Source organism: Herpailurus yagouaroundi, unplaced genomic scaffold, assembly GCF_014898765.1.
Source record: "Herpailurus yagouaroundi ecotype Mexico unplaced genomic scaffold, PumYag 188, whole genome shotgun sequence".
Classification (NCBI taxonomy): domain Eukaryota; kingdom Metazoa; phylum Chordata; class Mammalia; order Carnivora; family Felidae; genus Herpailurus; species Herpailurus yagouaroundi.
In genome coordinates this window covers 27,693,156-27,712,297 of record NW_024412419.1, presented here as the reverse complement: position 1 = coordinate 27,712,297, position 19,142 = coordinate 27,693,156, and the positions used below count along the sequence as shown (strand labels likewise).

The following is a 19,142-nucleotide window of genomic DNA, read 5'->3' as shown; positions in this document are numbered from 1 at the left end:
GTCCTTATTTAGTCAAATAAGAAGAAATATGAATTCAGATATGACTCAGTATCAAAATCCTTACTGGCCTTACTATTTTTAAGGATCATTAAGCTACTGAGTCTTAGTGTCATCGGTAAAACGGGTGTAATACTTACACAACCTTATAATGATTGCATAAAATAATATGGATTAAGGGAGTAATACCATGTCAAACATACCAAAGGCACATAATAAATGTTCATTCCTTCCCCCACTCCAGATGATGCAAAATAAGGGGAAGAGGGGCAACTGGGTAAAGATAGGGGCATGTATCCATTAGACACAAAAATGTTGAGAACTACAAAACAAAATTTGCTGGCAGTGTGGAAACTCTTTAAAGACCTATACAATTCAACATTATACCAATACATGTTTAAGTGTAATTTTCTAAATATGCCGTCACTTTGAGAACAATTTTCTCATTTATCAGTAACTTCTACGTACATGCCCAATCAATAACTGCCGAAGAATCATAACCCATAGTGAACTGAACGTCACACGGAGCCAAATGTCAAAAACAATGATATTACAACAAAAAAGTTTATTCGCTGTTTAAATTGCGTGGATTTAAATATATACTATTCTATTTGATACGGAGTGAAGCCCTTCCCCCGCACCCCCGCCGCCTCCTTAAAATAAGGCGCCTGGGAATAAAAGCTCTGGAAAGGGCTTAAGAAATCAGGTAGAGAACGCAACAGGGGGAATGAAACAACTTTGTGAATTCCTCCTTGTCAAGGGAAAGTTGACGCCTCTCTAAGCCTGGAATAAAGCTACCGCCGCCACAGCGAAATCAAATGGCACGCTATCTGGCGTTCTCGGCACTGGCCCGTCTACGCCTGTCCTAAGGAATTAGAGTTTTCCCTTTCCCCACGCCCCACAGCTCAGGCGAGAACACGCCAGCACGCTGCGGGCATCCTCCCGGGTGACTCCCTGGGCTCCCAAGACTCCGCTTCACAGCCAACACCCACCAAGTCCTGAGACGCCACCCCCCAAGCTCCTCCTGCGCCCATCTCGCTCCAATATTCGCACATGCGTACACCCAATAAAGAGAAGTTAGAGCGCTCCCCCTCGAGGTAGGTCCCCACGCCCAGCTGCCACGCAGCCAGTCCTCCTGCCCTTCTTCGGGCCACCGGCTTCGCTATTCACTAATACGCATGTGTAATACGGTGCCGCCCAGCACCCCTTTAGTCGGCAGGGGTGGGGCGGAGGGCGGGACCGAGTTTCTTGCGCACGCTCCGGGCATGCGCAGTGCAGCGGTTGAGGCGCCAGCTGTCGACTTGGAAGTTCCGGGGAGGCAGCGCATGCGCGAGTGTACGCGTTGCCGGCGAAGAGGGGAGCCTGACGACTCGGAAATTTGAATACCACAGTAGCATGGAGTGTGACCTCATGGAGACTGACATCTTAGAGTCGTTGGAAGATCTGGGGTAAGACTGCCAGGGTACGGGTCTCCTAAACCTCACACTGCCGGCCCCCGGGAACACCTACTCCGCCCCAGTCGGGGACACCTGCCTTTGCACGCCGCACCCGGTGGCTCCTGGCTGTCGCCTCCATATGGCTCCGGGACCCCAATGCCACGTCCACTGTCTGCCCTTCCGGGTCGGGGCCCTCCTAACGCGACGACCGTAGGCCTGCCCTCTGTTCCCTGCAGCCGAGTTACCCGCAGCGTTTGTCAGTCATGCGTGTCATTGTCTGGGCTCTAGGTTTTCACCACCCCCCTCCCCGAGCTTCTCTTCTTGCTCCCCATCGTCTTGCCCTACCCCCTCACTCTGGAGGTTGCCAGAGTTGATTCTCTTTTTTCCTACTCGTTCTCCAAACTTCTCTCGTGTCCTGAGCCCCTGCTCCTACCCCACCCCATTTTCTCAAAAAAATCTCCTTTGCCCAGTCATCTCTGCATGCACTCAGGCTTCCCTAAGCCACATGCCTGCATCCATTCCGTAGCCACCTCACTTATGTACCTAACCTGTCACCACCTTCATGGGAACTACTTGCTGTTTCCCCTGACAGTGACACTCTACTTCTTTAAGCCACCATTAGTCCCTACCCTTAGAGCCCTCTTCAGCCACCACATCCCCTGCATGTTTGTTGTGCATTTTGTCTCTTCTTACAGTTACCCAACCATGATTTAGTATCTAGAAACTGGGAATAGGGCTTCTGATCTCTCTGGGTCACTGAGATCAGTGTACTCTATTAAAACTTGAGAATTGAGAACCTTTTGGACTACGGGTGGTTCCAGAAATAAACTGTGGAGTTACATTATGTGTCTACAGGTAAATGGTGTCCAAAAAATACAGATTTAGCTAGCTGTATTTATAAAATAACAAGTCCTTTGTCAAAACTCTCCCCAAGGGTGTTCATGACATGGAAACCTTTGGGGGAACCTTTCTTTAGTAAAGTCCACCGACGGGGCCCCTGGGTGGCTTAGTCGGTTAAGCTCTGACTCTGGCTTATGTCATGATATCATGGTCTGTGAGTTCAAGCCCTGCATCGGGCTCTGTGCTGACAGCTCAGAGCCTGGAGCCTGCTTCAGATTCTGTCTCCCTCTCTCTGCCCTTTCCCCACTTGCGCTCGCTCGCACTGTCTCTGTCTCTCTCTCTCTCTCAAAAATAAATATTTTAAAAAGTTAAAAAAAAAAAAAAAGGAAAGGAAAGGACACCATGAGGTTCTCAGAGTCTGCCCATTTAAGTAACTTGCTGTCCTGGTAGAAATTTTTGGGAAAAGAATTGGTGGTGTTTATCTTTTTTTGTTACAGTGAATTATCATTGTCTCTCTCTTTGGAGCTTGCTCTGAATTTTCAGAATATTCCAGACTTTAGGGGGCTTATTTCTTTTGATTAGAGTATAGGTAAAAGTCACATTCAGCAAAATGGTCTCTTTGGCAGACATCTCAGACTAAATTGATTGCTCACATATGAATCCATTCATTCAGCAAACATTTTTAAGGAGCACTTGGGCTCTGGGGCAGTGTTGGGCTGATCATTTACTAGCCCAAAGTGAGGTAGAAGAGAAATTCACACTGTGAGAAAATGCTGTGAGAACTGAGGGCGAAGGTCTCTTTACACTTGGAAAGCAAATAAAGTCCCAAAAGCTTCCTAGAAGAAATGACACTTAAGGTTAGCATTGAAGGAGTAGTAGACTGAGGGAAGAGAGCCTTATTTAAATGTAGTCATTCTGCTTGGGTAGATGTTGCCTAAAGAATTGATGATGGATGCTATTTCTTCCCATTATTGTTCTACCCTTTTCACTGTTTTTTCTGGAGTACTAAAAAAAGTAGTTGTTACTGTAATCATTGTAATCAAGTAAACATTTGAGATGGGTTGTAATGTACAGCCCATCAGATTGAACCATCAGATTTTCTGAAAACTTTGCTATAAATTTTAAGCAAAACTACTGAGTGTGATGACATTCAGTCATTAAAATTCAGGCCTAATTGATGGACATGTACGTTTAAAGGATTCACTGAGAATTATTACAATTTAAATGACTATCGTTTATCTTTAATCTGGCACACAGTATAAATTCAATAACTATTTGTAGAATAAACTAACAAATTCTAAATGTGTAACACAAGGAGACATTTGTAGGCCTAGTCTCTATATTGCAGTATCTAATAATTTGTGGGTTGAATCTAGATGCCAGACTATATAATCTCACTTTTTGTGTAAGGTTTTTTTCCATTCAATTCAGTGTATAAATACTTAAGTGTATTTTAAAAGTACCAAATTATTGTCATTTCTCGAACATCTCTGTACCTCCAAACTTCAAATTATCTTAAGCATACTTAATGTTCATCTTTAATAACAGTGTTTTTATCAGTATTTCACTTAAAAGATAAAATAATCTTCTGAAGAACATATATTTTAAAATTGCTTTGAGAATGACAGGATCTTTGGTTCTAGTTATATTCTAGGCTGGGGTTCATTATTACTGTTGTCTTTTATGAATATGTGAACATTTAATAATATTTTAAGATTATGCTTGAATCACTTAAAAAGGGTTAGGATTCAGATGCACCAGTTTGCCCAGACATCAACTTGCCAGCAGTTATTCATGTTTTAATAAATCCAGACATTTCTTGAGTACTAGTATGTCTTAATAGTCTTAACTGTCATTAAATATAGAAAAAGCAAATAATTGATTAACTGACAAGTTTTTGCTTTTAAAGAAAGTCATTAAAAAATTATCTAATTCATTTCTGGAAAAATTTCTAGAAAAGATAACCTAAGTTATATTTCTGAAATTGTAAACTATAGTATAATGAGCTATCACTTTTTAATGTTTTAATTTCAATTAAGTTAAAGTAAGAAAATCTTTGTACAATAAGAGCTTTCAGTGAATGGATAGAAGTTGACATAATTTAGTAGTGTATATGATTCTATTAAATACTCCTATGTATTTTGAAGAATTGAAATGCAATTACCGAGTAGCTTATTTTTCTAATCGATTTTGTTAGATTAAAATTAAAAACTTAAATTTTATTTTCTGTAAATTTTATTTGTATTTGCAGGTTTAGAAATTGGTCCTCTAACTACAAATAATATGTAGATAAATTGTATAAAATATTAGGTGTGATTTTATATTCTTCTGAAGTATAATTTTTTACTTACCAGTTACAAGGGTCCATTGTTGGAAGATGGCGCTCTGTCTCAGGCAGTCTGTGCTGGAGCCAGTTCCCCTGAGTTTACCAAACTCTGTGCTTGGCTGGTGTCTGAATTAAGAGTGTTCTGTAAACTAGAGGAAAATGTGCAAGCAACTAACAGTAAGTAAACATTCAGTTTTAGGTGCAAAACATAAAAGTAAAATTGGGGTATTGTCAGTTGAACATTATTAGTACTAAACCTGAAGTTTTAAGTTTTTTCTAAGTGTAAAAAGAAAAAAAAAACATTAAAAGTTGAAGTTAAGTGAAAGTTGAAAAGATCTTATTACTGAGATACAGAAATGGGAGACAAGTATTGCATATATGAACTTTCCATTCTTTGTAAAACATGACTTGTGAGCTCTTAAATTGGTGGCTAGAACTCAAAGTTGGAATGTTTTTCTTAGGACCACTAGATTCCAGGAGGACGTGTGGCATGTAAAGTAAATGCATTAGTCCTTTTATACATGGGAAGAAAGAGAACACTTGAAGAAGTTTTCTGTATCGCAGAACTGTATCACTAGATCCACCACAATCAGATGCAGCACCATCAGATTTACGGTGTTGAGAGCTGTTTTATACTTGCCAATTTTGTTATTGTATTAGCACTACTTTGTTTATTCTGCAAAAGAGACAGAAGCTTGGAACCTAACACTACACCATCTGGCTCCCTCCTACCATAGGTAAACCTACAATGGGAGACAAAGATAAATGCCTCCTTGTTAACCTACACTCATGGAGAACTATACACATACTCCCCACCCACACCCGACACAATCCCATTTGAAGAGCTCACGTTTTTACATGTTTAGTATATTTAATGTGCACATGTTAGTTGCAGCCATTTCCAATTATTAAGGACACTGTAGCGTAACAGCAATGATAGCATGGCTTACATTTATTGAGCATTATGTTCTAAGCATTTTCTATGTGTTAACTCATTTAAAACCTGAGGCAGGTTTTATTGCTCTTTTATACATGAAACAAGAAAGCACAGCTAGGTTAAATGCGTTGTCTGAGGTCACACAACTAGTGCATGATATCACCAGAGTTCAACCCCAGCAGTCAAGATTGGGGGTCAGTACTCTTAATACTGCCTCTTGGCCTCACATTTCAGAGACTATAGGAACTTGTGAAAACATGTATACTAGATGATAACTATAACCTGGAGCCCCTTTCAAAAGAAAACATCCCATAGAAGCCAACATACAAAACAGGTAAAATGTACTTATTTGGTTGAAGTTAAGAGGGAGTATGTTTAACACAAGTCTCTCCTCCTCCCTGGCTCCTTGTAAAGGAGTTATTTGGAATTTGAGTTTACAGAACAGTTTGCAAAACAGTAATACAGCCTTCCCATTTTACAGATGAGAAAATGAACTCAGATCAAGTGATTCAGAGTTTGTTGATTTTTGCCCCTGTGTGATAGAAAGCCATTAGAAAGAATGGTAAGGAAGAAGGGGCATTGTTTTTCCTTGGTTCACGAGATAAACTCTGTACTTAACATGTTATGGGAATACAGAATTACAAGTCATGTTTGCTAACCTCATATTTAATCTCATTGGGAATGTTGGGCACAAATAGAACCACTGGAGGTTAGTACAGTAATTCAGTGCTTCACTTTATGGTTCACAGCAGGAGGAAATCAGTGAGCGCAGCAGCACTTGGGGAAGGTTCTATCAAGGACCAAGACCACTGGGCTTTGATGGGCAGGTGAGGTTTGATAGATGAGAAGCACATAGAGGGCATATCAATCGCAGGGAATAACTTAAATGAAGGCACAGACGTGGAAATGAGTCTGCCTGTTCCTTCGACAGTGAGGAGACTGGCGTGGCACAAATGGAATATTTGTGGAGGTAGAGGGTAACTACTATATATATGTCATAGGTACTACTACATAGCAGTTTGCAGGGAAGGTAAAGTGGAGAAGCCGTGAAGAAGAATCTTTAAGGGCAGACAGATAATTAGATTAGGTGAGGTAGAAATTAGGAAACCATTAAAGATTCTCCAATAAGGGAATAACCTAATGAAAACTTCTCAAGAACAGAAGTTGGCAGTGGTGTGAGAAAGGAAGGATTTAGAAGTCAAAGTAACTTGTGTTAGGAATATCCTGTTAAAACTTTCAACTTACAAATATAACTTTTATGCTAATAAGAAAAACAATTTTTATTAAACAAGGTTATCTTAATTCTTAAAAGGCCCGAGTGAAGCTGAAGAATTCCAGCTTGAGGTGAGTGGGCTACTAGGGGAGATGAACTGTCCATATCTTTCACTGACATCTGGGGATGTGACCAAGCGCCTTCTCGTTCAGAAGAACTGCCTCCTTTTGCTCAGTAAGTTCATAGCTACTAGAATGTAGCTGTTATTTTTTATTCATGTTTTCTTTGACTAATAAACTGGCTGTTTACGATTTCATTACGGATTGAAATCAGAATGCTACATATTTTAAAGAAAACTATTACATTTTCAACTTAGAAGCTAATCGTGGTCCTGTGCACTGGTAGCAGCGTTGTTTTGTAATTACTCCTCTTTTATCATTTAACTTTCCTGGTACTCGAAGTATTATGCTTCACCTAATGTGACCGTAGGTAGTGCCCAGTATTCAAGTGTGTGGTCATTAAACCTTAGCGTTCTGGACTAGAAGCACATTTTAAAACAGACTAGGAAGGTAGTGTGGGAATAATGAAGATTTTTTAAAAAAATTAAAGTGTTGTCGGGGCGCCTGGGTGGCGCAGTCGGTTGAGCGTCCGACTTCAGCCAGGTCACGATCTCGCGGTCCGGGAGTTCGAGCCCCGCGTCAGGCTCTGGGCTGATGGCTCGGAGCCTGGAGCCTGTTTCCGATTCTGTGTCTCCCTCTCTCTCTGCCCCTCCCCCGTTCATGCTCTGTCTCTCTCTGTCCCAAAAATAAATAAATGTTGGAAAAAAAAAAAATTAAAGTGTTGTATGTTGTGGGTATTTCTTTGTGGCTGGGTAATTGGGGGTTTTGGTTTTGTTTGTAAATCTATCAAATTACAATGTAAAATTTTCTGGAATAGTATTTGAATTTTTCCTGCACTTACTGATCATTCTGGGAAATAAATTGTTACAAAAACGTCTTTCTTTCCATGTTTTTTGTATACTAACTACGATTTCTTTCTTCACCCTGAAAAACAGTAAGTAGACTCACAAATTTTATTGCCTTAAGTGAACCCTGCAGTAAACACAGCCAGTAGTCTTAACTCACAAGTTTTGTAGCATCTGAGACTCATTTAGATTAAGCTTTGGTTAAGTGAATATTATAGTTCTTATTATGACATAAAGAGGTCGGGGTTTTTAAAATATTGTCTTTATAACTGTGGTTTCTGAATAATGTGACAGCTCTAATTTTGAAAGTTCAGTTTTTTAAAAATGGTGTTCATAGCCATTATACCAGACACTGAGTTATTCCAGAATCACTTTCATAATTTCCCCTTTGTTGAATGATTTTTTGGGGGTGGAGGGGGGTATACACATAAGGTTAGATACTGCTTGAAATACTAATACTGCTGCATGTAGTTCTTAGGTGTGCATTCAGTATCCTTCAAATTGTGCAATTTCTAGAACTGGCTCAGCCACAGTGTACTCACTCGTTCTTCCTTTGTAACACTGCTTACCAAAACCTAGTATTTGGCACTCGGGATATGTTATCTTACATAGGAAGATAAGAACTTTATGGAAAGCTTAGTAATGATCATGAATAACTAATGTTTTCAAAGAGCTAAGAGTTTGGCCTTTTTAGTGTTCATACTTATAAAAACCACTTTGAATATAAATCTTTATAAAATGCCTTTGACTCTTTCCTGTTTCTTAAGCAGACTGCACTGAATATTATTTTGGACTCGGGGTCATAATTTATAGACTTTAATTTTTTTTTAATGTTTATTTTTGAGACAGAGACAGAGCATGAACGGGGGAGGGGCAGAGAGAGAGGGAGACACAGAATCGGAAACAGGCTCCAGGCTCTGAGCCATCAGCCCAGAGCCCGACGCGGGGCTCGAACTCACAGACCGTGAGATCATGACCTGAGCCAAAGTCAGAGCCCGACTGAGCACCCACGCGCCCCTAGACTTTATTTTAATGTGCTATCAACTCAAAAGCTCCTCAGTAACGTACAACTGTTTGCTTCTCAACTAAATGACTAAACCAACTAAAGGTTATGCTGCTCTTGGAATTCATGCACATATACATTACTCCCTCCTCTATCTTTGCTTCTGCTGTTTCCCCTTTAAAATATTCCCCTCAGTTTGTATTCCCTCTGTCATGCTAGTATTTATGTACATGTGCTCATTTTCTTTTCGCTCTGTATAAATATTTCTCATCTTTCCAAGTATCAGTTGTCACATCTTAATGCTATAATTTTACTTCTCCAGCACCCTTGAACTTCTTAATTTGAAGCTTTTAATATATTGTGTTCCAAAGGGGAATATAACCAATCTCGTTAGAATTGTTAGTAGACTAGACTTTGAATGAGTGGCTAAAAAACTCTTCCTGTGTCCGGTTAAGAAGTTTTAGCTGTTCATTGCCTGTCTGGTTGTCCAATTATTTCCCTTAGGTAAAATAAGTCAGATATCGGAGTTCTTAATAGATGAAGAATTATTCATCTTTTTATGCATATATTCTTTATTCCTAACTAGATTGCCAGTAGAGATCATCTGTTTTGTTTTGTATTATATTTCCAGTACCCTTCCTAGTACTTTGAACTTCAGTTACAATTAATGTGTTTTTTTGATGGGAATTGTATTGGTGAACTAATTTTATGGATGCCTGAGCTATGTTGTCCCAAATTTGGAGAACCAGTTTATTAAATCATATGATTTTCTAGAACAAGGGTTGGCAAACTTTTTCTTTAAAAGGACGAGGCGGTGAATATTTTCAGCTTCGTAGGCCATAAGGTCTTTGTCACAACTCCTTAACTCTGCTGTTGTAGCATATACCAGCCAGAGAGGTTATGGAAATGATCGTGGTAGTGTTCCAGTAAAACTTTATTTAGAAAAACAGTGGTTATTTTCATGACCATGGAGTTTTACTTTTTTGATCTTTTAACTCAGACAGTTTGCTGTATAGAACACATTAAGATTTTATCAAAACCATTTAGAATGACCTTTCCAGCAGCTTGGCTGTTATTTATTGTTCTAGCATAACACTTTGGGTATAGGAAATGAGATACCCAAGCTGATCATTCTTTGGTATTTCTCATAGGACTTAAGAGCCCTATGGCTTTTTCCAAAATGTCCAAAAATGTCTTTTTCCAAAACTCTCTTTCTAATGTCAGAAGGTTCTCACTTTGTCACATAACCGGAAATCCTGAGATCCAAATGATTATTAATCATCTTTCATAAAAATTTAAATGTCCTTGGGAAGGTTAAAGAAATAAGAGTGAATATTTTATACCTGAAGCACCTGAAGCAGATTGCAGCCCTCATTATACATGGCTGAAATCCACACATAAGGGGATGATATTGATACAGAAGGACTCTGCCAAGGAAAGCTTAGAAAGTTCTGTTGATGTTTTTCAGGGGAGTTGGGGGGAGTAGGGAGAGAAGGAGGAAGGTAGGGGAAAGGGAATATTGAGAAGATCAAAGATGGAAGAGGGGTTTCTTTAAACAGCCAGAGAGGGGGGCATTAGGCTACTGGAGGCCGTGAGAAAGGATCTTTGGGGAATTTCGTGCCTTTCCCCTTTTGTAAGTTAAGTTTTTATTACTTGAAAATGTTTTATGCCAGTTCTGAACAGACTACCTAAGTTTTGGAACGTAAGAGAGCAAGAGAGTTCCATCACTGCTGCATGTCAGTAGTGAGAAGTAAAAAAAAATAACCAGTTTCAACTGTTGCTGAGGATTGCCACCTGCCACCTTTGGTAAATTTGTTAGCAGATGCCAACCCCTGTTCTGGATAGTGGGATAACACAGATCCAGATTTTTAGATGTGACCTACCTTGTTACTTTGGTTTCAAAGAAGAATCACTTATTTTAAATCACCCTTTAAACATATATTGATTAAATACCTGAACTACAGAACCAGTTTATATGTTATGTCATTTGCAGGTAAAAATGGTTTTCTTTTCTTGTTTTTATCCATTCTTGCAGCTTTAAAAGTTACGTATCACTAGGTCTATAGAGTTGTGACTCCAGACTTATGACTATTAACTGTAGCTGTATCTCATTTTGAAATCTTATTTTGTTTACTTCAGCATACCTCATCTCAGAACTAGAAGCTGCCAGAATGCTCTGTGTGAATACTCCTCCAAAAAAAGCTCAAGAAGGAGGCGGTAGTGAGGTCTTTCAAGAGTTGAAAGGCATATGTATTGCTCTAGGAATGTCCAAACCTCCAGCCAATATAACTATGTTCCAATTCTTCAGCGGGATTGAAAAAAAAGTAAGACCTTTAGTACCAGATTGTAGTGTATTAAAGGCATAGTCCTACATTTGTTTGAAATGAAGCAAGTTAATTTCTCTAAATGGGAACCTAATGTGCATATTATTGTTACTAAATGAGTTTTGGGTTTTAAATCCTAGATACCTTAAAGAGAAATTAGTGTTTTACTATTTTTTTAAACTTGTGAGCATGTTTCTTTTTCAAAAAGGAAGCTTTACGCTTTGACTTACAAACTGAAATAAGCTAGGTATAATGTAAAAAGAATTAAGACTTAAGTCCTTTTTAAAATTTTATCACTGAACTTTGAGGCAATTAATTTTTAAGGTCTTTATCATTAAATGTTATCACCTTCCTTTCCATTGACTGGACAGAAAAGGATGTCAATGTTTTTGGTTTTTTAATCCAGTCACTTTGAGTCTTACATGTTTCAGATGGCAAGCTAGGTTTGTTGACCACTACTAACAACCTAGTATGTGAAAATAAGTCAGAATTATTTTTATGCCACATGTAATCTACAGTTAAGAGGTTTTAAAAATATAATTGACTAGGAATAAGCAATTTTAATAAATATAAGAGGATGGTATTTGTTATAGCAGAGTTATTCTCTGCATGCATATCTGCTGGACTCTAAGAATTGGTACATTTGCATTGTGGGGTCAGTGGACACCATGATGCACAAATTCGGCTGAACTCTACAGGGGAGCAGCACTGTATCCATAGTCTATATTTTCTGTGTGTTCATTCATCCATTCAGCAAATACCCATTGAGTGCCTACTGTTGTCAGGCACTGTTCTAGGTACAGTGAAGGAATCATGCTTCCATAGGCACTTGAGGAGTGGGACAAGTGAGTGTCTTTATCGTGTGGGTCTTGTACATTTCAAAACATCCTCCACCTTTGCCTCTGTCAGGAATCTTCTTTTGATGGCAAGATATGATGGGAAATGGGAAGATGAGGAAGATATGTTTTACTTTTAGATTTGTTTATTCATTCATTTATGTGTTTGTGTCAGTTAAAGGAGACCTTAGCAAAAGTTCCACCTAACCATGTGGGAAAGCCTTTATTGAAGAAGCCAATGGGACCAGCCCACTGGGTGAGTAGTAGTCATCTTGAGTAAACTTGGTAAAGAACCATCTACCTCTCTCATGGTGTTGACACTTACAGTTTGTGTTGTTTAAGTTATGTTTTCTGATATGTAGTATCCTAGCTGGACATTCTCAGAATCAGTTTTGTGAATCTTAAGATTTAGGCAGAATAATTTTATTTGTGTATGATTAGAAGCACTTACCTCATAATTTGTAAATATTTCACATAGCTAGTAAAAAATAAATTGCAGTCGAGTATGTTTCTAGTTGCCAAATGGGTTGCCTTCAAGCCAAAAATGTCACTGGGCTAAGCTTCACACAGTGAAATATGGGAAGGCTTAATGAGAATTCTGTGCTTATTCTTTATTATGTTTTGAGACATTGTTTTGCCTATTTTTTTATCAACTTACTATAACTTTTAGTACTATATCAAGTAATTTGTTTTGTGCTAAGTGCTGGGGAATTAATTGGTTATGAATGAAGCAGACACAAGTTTCTGCCCTCTTAGAACAGGGGGTCAAGCAGATTTAAATTCTAACTGGTCTTTTAAATTTTGTTTTTAGGAAAAGATAGAAGCAATTAACCAAGCTGTAGCCAATGAATATGAAGTTCGGAGAAAGCTGCTAATAAAACGTTTGGATGTCACTGTTCAGTCTTTTGGCTGGTCTGACAGAGCTAAGGTACATACTAAATAATTTTTTTTTTTTTTTTTAATTTTTTTTTTCAACGTTTATTTTTGGGACAGAGAGAGACAGAGCATGAACGGGGGAGGGGCAGAGAGAGAGGGAGACACAGAATCGGAAACAGGCTCCAGGCTCTGAGCCATCAGCCCAGAGCCCGACGCGGGGCTCAAACTCACGGAGCGCGAGATCGTGACCTGGCTGAAGTCGGACGCCTAACCGACTGCGCCACCCAGGCGCCCCACATACTAAATAATTTAAAAGAGCAGAGTATTTATAGACATGATCCTTAAACATTCCTAGCACAGGTTAGCTATGGTGGAGACTGCAAGAGAAATGCATAGGAGACACATACAGGAATTTTTCTTCAATGAGTTGCTGAGTAGCAACTCTTCCAGCTATTCAGCAATAATGAAGAAAACATTTTTTTCAGGCTTTTCAGTTTTTTTTTTTTTTAGCAAAACCGTATGTTTTAGGTCCTACTAAGAGTACCCATTTGTAAGAGAAATGGATAGAGTATTTAAAAATCGCTAAAATAATAAATTTTGAAATCACTTGTTTGCTATACTTAAAGCTAACAATTTAATTTGTTACTTAAAGTGAGAAATACTGGATTTAGCAAGACCAGATATTACTGTGCATTTATAGAGAATTGGAGAATCTGGTAAGACTTCAGTTTTACTTCAGATTAAATGAGATAATCCAGGTAAAGATCTTGGTCATTCAACAGATATTTATTAAATATTAAATATCTACTATACGATCAGTAAGCAGAAAGAAATTGGCACACTTGACTAATTTGACCTCCTTAGAACCCTGAAGTGGAGCTGATCCTTGAATTTATGGGGAGGTTGGTCCAAATGTGTATGAGGTATTCCCTTAATAGTATATTCCTGTTTGAAAACAGATTTTTTTTTCTGAATTTTAGTTAATTGACTCTGAAATGGTTTTTATTTAGTTCTCTGGTTATTTGTTAATAATATGTTATTTTCACCTGGAATCTTTAAACCTTAGCAAAGCCCTATTTGGCTGCTACATTGTTGGGGTAGATATTTATCAACTTACAATTCTTCAGTGTTGGAAAGGGGTCTTAGAGATCGGTCTTAATTCCCCTCATTTTGCAACTGAAAGAAAATGGAGGCTTTGTCTGAGACCTCACAGCTACTTGGTAGCAACACATGGAGCAAATGGTTCTCTCCTGTGACTGTTGTAGGAAATACCAGCAACAATCATTTCACGCTCAGCGGGGTCCATGCACTTGAAACAAAAACCTTGCACCTCTTGTAGCTAGAAAACCATCTACTGACTGACGTCAGTGCACTGACTGAGGCACTGACAAACCACGGTCCTGAGTTTGGCATCGGCATGACAGCACAGGGCATCCTGACCCTGTGTGTTGGAGCTGCTGTTTCTCTCCCCATTTTGGACATCTCTAAAATAATCATGTTTAGTCTAAGTGATATTTAAGATCCTTTTGAACCATAATACACAGTGATTTTACACACTATATTAAATGTATTGGGGAAGATCAGCATTGTACAGATTACTTACACAAATCTTTTTTTTTGTTTCCTCTAACGGAATTTAGGTACTGATATCTCATTCTGAAACTTGGTTTTAAATAACTTCATAGAAATTACTTTGTATGCACAAAATGAACTTGTTTCACATAATGAAATTTATGTACTTGTATCACTTTGAAGTTGCATTTTAAATCAGTTTTATTTGCAACATAAAACTATTTTCTCAAAAGTGTTTGTTTCCATTCAACAAACAGTGAGTCGAGCACTTACTGTAGGTACAAGTGGCTATAAAAAAGAAATACAAGACATTAGGAAACATTCCTCCAGACAAACTATGGAATGACAATCTCTTTATCCTTTTAATTATTAAAGAAAACTTTTTCAAATAAAAAGTCACTGATCATCCCATTGTTTTAACCACAATAGCTGTTTTCATTTTTAGTATTATCTCCCTTCTTTTGTCTATATATACAATCATAACAAACTTTTTTACATTCTATTTTTTCACATAATTTAAACATTTACCGTCCATATTTTAAGACCTGTGTATAACTGACACCAAATATTATGTCTTTGTGCTATTTTACTGTGTATCGTACTTGTAACTGTTGCTTCCAAAATTTAGTAGATTGGAGATTGTTGTTTCTCACATTTAGATTAATTTGTCTGGGAAACATTTCTTATATTTGTTTGAACTTTACTTTCTTGTGTGTGAAATTTCTCTTTATGTCCTTTGCTCATTTATCTTTTGCAGTCTTGTGTTTCACACACATCTAAGTGGCCTGCCCCAGTGTCCCAGTTTCCCAGTGTTTTGTCTCTCAGGAGCTGACAGTTTTAGTCATTAACTTACCCTTCTACTAAATGGTTAATGTACACCTTTTTTCCTTATTTATTACTTATAATAGAGGAAAGTATTACACAGGGGGATCACTTTGGAAGAAATGTGTCCTGTTAACATAATTAGTACAAATTAATCATAGCTAACATTTTTTCTCACTGTAAGTAAAGATGGGAAAATTAAAAAGCAAAATTACTGAAATGGTTTACATCCTTGTATCTACGTAGATAAAATGAGTATGTTTGATCTGAGACCAATGGCAGGTGGGAACCTTTTTACCTTTTTGGCCCCACAATCCTAAAGGGAAGCCCCTTGACCCTTTGTATCTCCCTCCTGGCCACCTCCCAACATTATTCTTTGCTCTATTAGCAGGTCTCACAGTTGTATCTTCAGATAGTTATTGACTAGGTTGGAGCAGTGGTGAGTATAATGTTTCTCCTCCAACCTTAAACCTAGTAACATTATCAGACATTTGGGAAGTCTTGAACATATTTAATATCAGTGTTTCTTTTTCATTTTGAAAATTCACTTTTGTCTTTGAACACTTTGTTTCAACAGAGTCAGACAGAAAAATTAGCAAAGGTTTACCAGCCAAAACGCTCAGTCTTATCTCCTAAAAGTACTATTTCTGTCGCCCACCTTCTGGCTGCAAGACAGGACTTGTCGAAGATTTTAAGGACAAGCAGTGGCTCTATAAGAGAAAAGACTGCCTGTGCCATCAATAAGGTGATTAAAGTATCTTCACTTTTCTTTCACATACATTTATTTCTATTTATAAAAATACAGCAGTTTAAAACCTCTTTCTTACCCCATAGGTGTTGATGGGCAGGGTGCCTGACAGAGGAGGTAGACCCAACGAAATTGAACCTCCACCTCCAGAGATGCCACCATGGCAGAAAAGGCAAGATGGCCCCCAGCAGCAAGCAGGAGGCCGAGGAGGAGGGAGAGGTGGTTATGAACATTCCTCATATGGAGGACGAGGAGGTCATGAACAAGGAGGAGGGAGAGGTGGACGTGGTGGCTATGACCATGGTAGCCGCGGGGGAGGAAGAGGAAATAAGCATCAAGGAGGCTGGACGGATGGAGGGAGTGGAGGAGGAGGAGGTGGCTACCAAGATGGTGGTTATCGAGATTCAGGTTTCCAGCCAGGTGGCTATCATGGTGGTGGCCACAGTGGTAGTTATCAAGGTGGTGGTTATGGTGGCTTCCAAACATCTACATATACAGGAAGTGGTTACCAGGGTGGTGGGTACCAGCAGGACAATAGATACCAAGATAGTGGGCATCATAGTGATCGAGGCAGTGGTCGTGGAGGGAGAGGTGGTCGTGGAGGCCGGGGTGGGCGTGGAGGCCAGGGAGGAGGTTGGGGAGGAAGGGGGAGCCAGAATTATCACCAAGGGGGACAGTTTGAACAGCACTTCCAGCATGGAGGTTATCAGTATAATCATTCTGGATTTGGACAGGGAAGACATTATACTAGTTGAGGCTACGGAACCTTACATTTTGCTAGAGCTCAAGTAATAGAAACTTAGTTTCAGAATTCTGAGTCCAGCATCAATTTTGAATTAATGTGAGACCACAGGTGGCAGGCAGATTCCTGCTTGGCATAAGTATTTGTAGGTCTTCATTCAATTCTGTTTTTGTTTTTTGTTTTTTTTTAAGGACTTACATAATGCAGTTTGTTTGAGAAACATATACAACCTCTCTCCTTTGTATGAAGAATTTTTTAAAAGGTAATTAAAATTGCCTTTAATTGACCAGTAGACTAATTCCACAGTCAGAACACGTGTACTTTTTGGGGAAGAAATTACTTGAATAAGTAGTTTTCAAAAAGCAGTTTTGAAAATGAGGATCCTCCTAGATTTTTTTAGATTTACAACTAGGAAGGCTTCCTCATATTAACAGTCCATTTATATGTGTTTTCCTTGAAGTATTCTAATGCCTATTTTCCAAGCACAGTTCTGCCCCGATTGGCTTTTTATTCAGAGAGATTATGCCACATTTGCTTCATGATAGAACTTTGGGTCTGTTCCTATTAAATGAGCTCTTCTGCAGATAGCACATTCAGTAGCCTTATTCTTTTGATGGAATACTGTACCATATGCTCAACTCTGAAAACCTTGAACACGGCCAAAATCCGTAAAGATTATAAAAGCAAACTAAGTTGTGAACCTATAATACATGTAGGCATTTATATAGTATAGCAATTCAAACTGACCTGCATCCATTCAAAACAAGTTCCTCCTTAAACCTTATTTTTACTTGAAATCTGTTAGAAGAAACAGCAAACTGAAATTTGTTTTATGCACGAGTTAATACCACTGGCTCAGCAAATACAAAATTAGTTTGCTTGGGGCAGGAGACTTTTTTTGTAATGGAAGAAATGCACTACCAAGTAAGAGGACAGATTTTTGCTTAGTGCAGGAGGCCCTTTATTATTGCTGCAGAAAACAAAAGCCTGGCTGAGTTGATGTTTTACATTCTCCTTTACTGAAATCTACATGAAGCTTCGGGCTGGGTTTTTGTAAACGTAAACATTGTCAAGCTGTGAAAGAAAATGGCTGGAGGTGTGCTTTGTGTGAAAGGTGAGCAATAAAGTATCTGTATGTTCTCTCTCTGGTTTGAGTTTTCTTTTAGCTACTTTTAAAAACTGAATTGTTGTGGATACTTGTTTCCAGCTTAAGAGCTAAGAGTTTGTTTTCCCAAAGATTATTGAGTTTCTTTAAAACATAATTTGTAATGAAAGATAATCCTTACCCTAAGGCCATAAATAATTGAAAAATACGTATTTCCAAATTTACCTTTCATTAGAACATTACAGCTAGAAAGCTTCACTACTCATTTCTGGCCACTGGGGGGAGCTGTTGTTACACAATGTATTAGGCAAAGATAAATTAATGACCATAATCTTTCAGGGTTTTTTTTTATTTCACCATTCTTCCTACGAATGAGGGACATTTTTCTTAAAAGGAAGTGAACTGAAAATATGTTTGTAAAAACAGGAATAGTATTTCCTTTTCCTACTAAATGTCTTGCCATAGAATAGCAATATTCTTTTTGCTATTGAGATAGGCACGTTCTTTTGGTACCTAAAAACCATTTTAAAAGCCTACCTTGATCATTTTGTTAATTTTACCAGTTTTTTTAGATTTTTTTGGCAAGACTTTACCATCCTAAAAGGTTCAAACTTGAAGATAATTGAAAATACTCTTATTGGGGCACCTGGGTGGCACAGTCGGTTAAGCGTCCGACTTCAGCCAGGTCACGATCTCGCGGTCCGTGAGTTCGAGCCCCGCGTCAGGCTCTGGGCTGATGGCTCAGAGCCTGGAGCCTGTTTCCGATTCTGTGGCTCCCTCTCTGTCTGCCCCTACCCCGTTCATGCTCTGTCTCTGTCCCAAAATAAAAAAAAAGAAAATACTCTTATTTATCATTAAAGATTTTAAGGTCTGTCTTGAAAGTTGTAATTATTGGTGTCTCTATGCTATTAAATATATTTAGTATGTATAGGGATGTCCTATCGGAAATAAAATTGTCAAGGTTTCACATCTTAACCTAGAATGTATTCTCAGTAGTTACCTTAACATTTGCTTTATCTGTTTTGTAACCAAAGACTCCACAGTATACCTAATGAATATGTTTCATTCTTTTGACAAACATAATTTTGATTTATTTTTGTGGTTAATAGACTGCTTTTCAAATTTGAGCATGTAAGCAAACAAATACACTTTTTTTATGATGGCTCTAAAATTTGCATCTCCGTTTTCTGCCTCAAACTAGCATTTTCCCCCTATTATAAACCCATAAAAAGATGGTCTTTTAGTTTCTCCTCTTTGACAAATTAAGTTCTCTCTGAATAGGGTATCTTTCAAACCACCAGTTAGTCATTATATTAAAATAAAGTTCTGAGATTTTGTATAGAGCGTGTATCGATTTTACACATATTCGTAACTTTAACTTGCAGTAAACAATAACTAGAT

General features: G+C 38.4%; 1 protein-coding gene across 1 annotated transcript; it reads left to right on the top strand.

The window, feature by feature from the left end:
* Positions 1-1,294: 1,294 nt before the first annotated feature.
* Positions 1,295-17,780, top strand: FAM98A (family with sequence similarity 98 member A). Its single transcript, XM_040496497.1, has 8 exons — positions 1,295-1,445; positions 4,628-4,776; positions 6,849-6,983; positions 10,856-11,040; positions 12,052-12,132; positions 12,688-12,804; positions 15,724-15,891; positions 15,981-17,780. Exons 1-8 carry the CDS (start codon positions 1,393-1,395, stop codon positions 16,647-16,649), a joined length of 1,557 nt encoding a protein of 518 aa, XP_040352431.1. The 5' UTR covers positions 1,295-1,392; the 3' UTR covers positions 16,650-17,780.
* Positions 17,781-19,142: the final 1,362 nt, after the last annotated feature.